Genomic DNA, 4,777 nt, shown 5'->3' with positions numbered 1-4,777 from the left:
TTACCGTCCTTAGCCAATCGTAGAACGATGCTAGGGATAACCTTTATTTTTAACCTTATACATGGTGATGTGGAAAGTGCTGACTTGTTGAGTCAGCTTAATTTCCATGTACCATGTAGAACTACTAGATCCTATATCCCATTAGTGTTGCGCCACTGTAGAACCTCCTTTGAACTGCATGAACCTTTTAGAGTGCTATGTGCAAATTATAATGATTTGTACACACTAATCTCTAACGTAGATACCCTTCCCAAATTAAAATCTTTAATACTAACACACTTAGTAAACATGCAAGCAAACAACCTGCTGTTGGATGGTTTAGGTCAGCACGGCTCCAATACCATACTCACTGGCGTCTGTCTGGAGAACGAATTTCTCCGAGAAGTCGGGACATGCGAGAATCGGGGCTTCCGTCAACAACTCCTTCAATCCTTGAAAAGCCTGTTCTTGCTTCTCAGACCATTCCCACTACCGATTCTTCTTGGGGAGGGAAGTCATTGGTTCCACTACGCTGGCAAAGTTCGGTTCAAAGCGTCTGTACCAGAACGCTGTGCCGAGGCATCGGCGAAGCTCCTTGAGTTTCGTCGGCGCTGTTAGCTCCGGTATGGCGGAATCTTATCTGGATCCGTGTGAATCCCGGCTTCACTAATTAGATGTCCAAGGTATGTGAATAGTTGTGTCCCCTTGTATCATTAGCAAGAGGTCATTGTAAGGGGGGTGACCCAGGCAAGATCAAACACTCAACGAATAAATTCAATATTTAATTTTACCTTCTATATACAGGCGTGTGTGTCGTAATAGTACGGCGTTAGATCGGCGGCGTGCGTCCTCGACGTTCGCAAATGCAGACTGTTCTTATCGTCTCATCCCTTCTCCCTCGTATGCACTATCCAACACCGAGCGAGCGACCAGCTGATCGCCGCTCTCCCGCACAATGGGACAAGCGACCAAACCAAACATGCCGGCCGCCAATGCTTGACTGAGCATGAAACATCTCCGCTTGTCCAGATCCTGCATGGTGGTAGGCGGGGTAGAATCTAGTATGGAGAAATGAGACAAGAAAAGTGCGCAAGAAACAATTCATTATGGTTGAGGTGCGCAAAGTGAGAGCTCTTAAGAATGATCGGCAGCGGACAAAGTTTTGACACAGGCCGTTTTAAATGGCCTTGCTTGGTTTTAAGCGTTACAATCCGGACCAACGCGTCAGTCCCTGGGTGCAACTCCACGACACGCCCCAGTAGCCATTGCGACGGTGGAAATCGGTCATCCTTTATGATGACAAGGTCGTGGAGCTGAATGTCCTCAGTCTCCTGACGCCACTTGGGTCTCTGCTGCAGATTGGCTAGCCAGTCTCGACTCCAAGCCTCCCAGAAATGCCTTATCATCGATTGCTGGACTAGAAACTGCTCCTCCCAGGACTTGGACTGAGGTCGATAATTCCGGAGGCGTCACCATGGAGTCCCCAATCAAAAAGTGCGCCGGTGTGAGCACCTCGAGATCATCTGCATCAGCTGTAAGAGGGCAGAGCGGTCGGGAGTTGAGGCACGCCTCTATGCTTATGAGCACCGTTGACAACTCCTCATAGGTGAGCCTTCGATCCCCAATGACCCTCTTGAGATGATGTTTCACCGACATCACATTAGCCTCCCACAGCCCGCCAAAATTGGGCGACTGCGGAGGATTAAAGTGCCAGGTGGTCCGCTGCGAAGCGAGCTTGGGGGCTATGAGCTTCTCATAGTCCTCCTGAAGCTTACCGTAGAATGCCTTCATCAGATTGTCCGCGCCGACAAAGTTGGTTCCGTTGTCACTGTGGAGATGTTGAACGATCCCTCGCCGACCGGTAAACCTTCCCAGAGCTAGCAGAAAATGCTCCGTGGTGAGGCCTGTCACCGCTTCTAGATGCACTGCCTTTGTTGCAAGGCAAATGAAAACGTTTGTAAACGGCAATTCCTCGCAACCGCGCTGCCTTCAGCTCTATAGCGCCTGTGTAATCAACTCCAGTCGCCAGGAATGGCCGACTAGGGGTGTTCACTCTGTGTATCGGCAAATCTCCCATAAGCTGTGTCGACGTGATTGGCCGGGCCCGAAAGCACCTCACACATTTCCGTACAATCGATGGCACCGCCTGCCTTCCTGTCAGTATCCAGAACCGTTGGCGAGTGTGCGCCAGAGTTAGCTGCGCACCTCCGTGCAGAGTCAAGATATGCGAATAGCGTATTACTAGTTGTGTAAAATGATGAGAGCTTGGAATGATTATTGGATGGCGACGCTCGTGCGACAGACCAGAATGGCGCAATCGCCCCCTTACTCGCAGTATGCCCTCTACTAAGATCGGTGACAAGCTCGAGAGCTTACTTCTGGAGGGCAGCCGTTTAGAATTATTTACTGCGGTTAGCTCCGATGTGAAAGACTCCCCTTGGACGATGCACACGATAGCGAATAGAGCATGGTCGAGCTCTTCGATGCCTAGGGGACAGGTGCGCCTCTCTCCTTTTCCGGCAGTATTGGACTTAAACCGAATTACGTACGCTACGACTGTCACGGCCTGGGTGAAACTCGAAAATCTCTCAATCAACGATGGCAGCGGGACTGTGTGGTGAACGCGTACTTTATCCGTCTTCGCCTCTAGGGCGGCATCAGTCATCTTGACAGCGTGTAAGCCACTCCGGGCCTCGCCACCACAAGCCGTAGCCCGCTAGCTCACCCGGAGATAGCCCTCTTGTCGCACAGTCTGCTGGGTTCTCGCTAGTCCCTACATGCCCCCATTGCGATGGCGCAGAATGATCCAGAATAAAGGCGACCCTGTTAGCGACGAAAGTCTTCTATCTATTGACGTCCCCATGTAGCCAATGCAGAAGAATTGTAGCATCCGTCCAGTAAAAGGTCTGGATTGGGAGGTCCACCTGGCCGCGGTTAACCATTTCACCAACTTGACGGCCAGTACGGCACCACTCAGCTCCGTCCTAGGTATGGTCAAGGGTTTGGTAGGAGTAACCTTTGACTTTGCGGCCAACAAAGAGGCGTAGCACGTTCCATCTTGGTGCTGGAGCCTTAAATAAGTCGCAGCTGCATAGGATGTCGACGACCCGTCACAAAACGACCCGTCCCAATTCAGAGTTGCCAGAGTTTCGTCTGCATTCGTTTTCTTCGCCATAGTTACGTCCTTCAGTATTAACTTTCCCGAGATGATGACCGGCGCGATGAGACCCAGCGGGTCAAACAGCCTTGCTATGCTCGATAGAATCATCCTTTTGGTTAAGCTATCCGGTATCTCAAAATTGATCCGAAATTTGAAACAGTCCTTATTTGGAAGCCAATATCCTAGCGCCTTGATAGGATCCGTGGTGTCCCAGTTTAAACGTGTCTGACAGCACTGATGCTCCAACGGAATAGAGAGCAGGATACTCGCTTCATTGCTGGACCATTTCCGCAACTCCATGCGCGCGGATTTTATCGCCCCCGCCACCTGGGTCCTCTTGTCTTCCGTCTCTTCTATCGAATGTCCTCCGGAAAGAATGTCGTACACGTATATCTCATGCATCAACACCTCTTCCGCTTTAGGAAATGAACGCCGTTCATCCTTCGCTAGCTGTTGAATGACCCTGATGGCCGTGAAGGGCGCGGAAGCCGTTCCGAACGTTAGCGTCGACAATGCATAAACGTGGATCGATCCATCCGCCGCCCTCCATAAAATCCACTGATATTGGGCGTCTTCAGGGTGCACTTCAATGCAGCGATAAATTTTTTGTATATCCGCCGTGAAAACGAAACGATATTTCCGCCAATTGAGTATGACTACCGACATGTCGTTTTGCAGTGTAGGCCCAGTCCACAGAATATTGTTTAACGACCTTCCGTTGCTTGTCCTTGAGGAGGCGTCGAAGACGATTCGCTGTTTTGCCGACTGAGGCTCCTTCTTGAAGACAGCGTAATGTGGGAGTACACAAGAGGTTACATGCATATTAGTGGAAGTATTCTTTACTGAACTACTTTCACTGCCCACAGCCGGCGCTATTTGCTCGAGCGCAAAGTATATCGATCTCATCCACATATTTGCTCCACCGGTCTGAACTGCTGGACAGGCGTCTTTCCAATTGTAGGAACCGATTAAGCGCCATTTGCTGAGATCTTCCTAGGACCATGGCTGGGTCCCGATAGGTTTTAAAGGGCAACCGCACTATATAGCGGCCATCCCCTCGACGTACGTAAGTCTTCTGAAAGAAGGCCTCGCACCAGAGGTCCCCCTCCGATAACGAAGGGCGTTCTGGGACTGACTCTACCTCACAGAAGCGCTTCAGCCATGCCTCGGTGTCCAAAAGCACTCGATGACAGCGCAACTGGGTTGATTCTCTCACGCCTTCTGCACGTCCAGAGAAAATCCATCTGAAGTGCGTATTCTGAGCTAAGGGCTCGCCGGGCAGTCCGATCCTGGTGTCTGTCAACATTATTTGCGCCAACATGTCCACTCCTAGATGAGGTCGACTCGCTTCGACCGGGAGTAGTGAGGATCTGCCAACGAGAGCCCTCGAATATGATCCCAACGCTGTGGCGTGAAGCTAAGACTCGGCAGGCAGGAAGTAACTGAAGGGAGAACGTATGCTGAATCGACCTCTAAAGAAAAAGTTTGGTTAATAATACTGCCGATTTCGAAATTGACTGTATACTTGCAATGACGACCAACCCCGGGGCCGACCCCAAAAATGGACGCTCGGGTACTGGCCCGCGACAGATGCAGGGACTGTACGACGTGCTCAGATACTATAGTCGCCTCAGATCC

At 50.8% G+C, this 4,777-nt stretch overlaps 1 protein-coding gene across 1 annotated transcript; it reads right to left on the bottom strand.

The window, feature by feature from the left end:
- Positions 1-2,752: 2,752 nt before the first annotated feature.
- On the bottom strand, positions 2,753-3,961 carry LOC147645091 (uncharacterized). The gene has a single exon (XM_086829146.1). The coding sequence runs from the start codon at positions 3,959-3,961 to the stop codon at positions 2,753-2,755; it is 1,209 nt and encodes a 402-aa protein (XP_086685272.1).
- Positions 3,962-4,777: the final 816 nt, after the last annotated feature.

This window comes from Drosophila serrata, unplaced genomic scaffold, assembly GCF_035046125.1.
Source record: "Drosophila serrata isolate PLE 108 unplaced genomic scaffold, ASM3504612v1 contig_21, whole genome shotgun sequence".
Taxonomy (NCBI): domain Eukaryota; kingdom Metazoa; phylum Arthropoda; class Insecta; order Diptera; family Drosophilidae; genus Drosophila; species Drosophila serrata.
The sequence above is the reverse complement of the archived record's forward strand: the minus strand, read 5'-3'. Positions and strand labels throughout refer to the sequence as shown.

Excerpts from the sequence above, each read along its gene's own strand:
- LOC147645091 (XM_086829146.1), bottom strand. The coding sequence starts at position 3,961 with ATGCATGTAACCTCTTGTGTACTCCCACATTACGCTGTCTTCAAGAAG.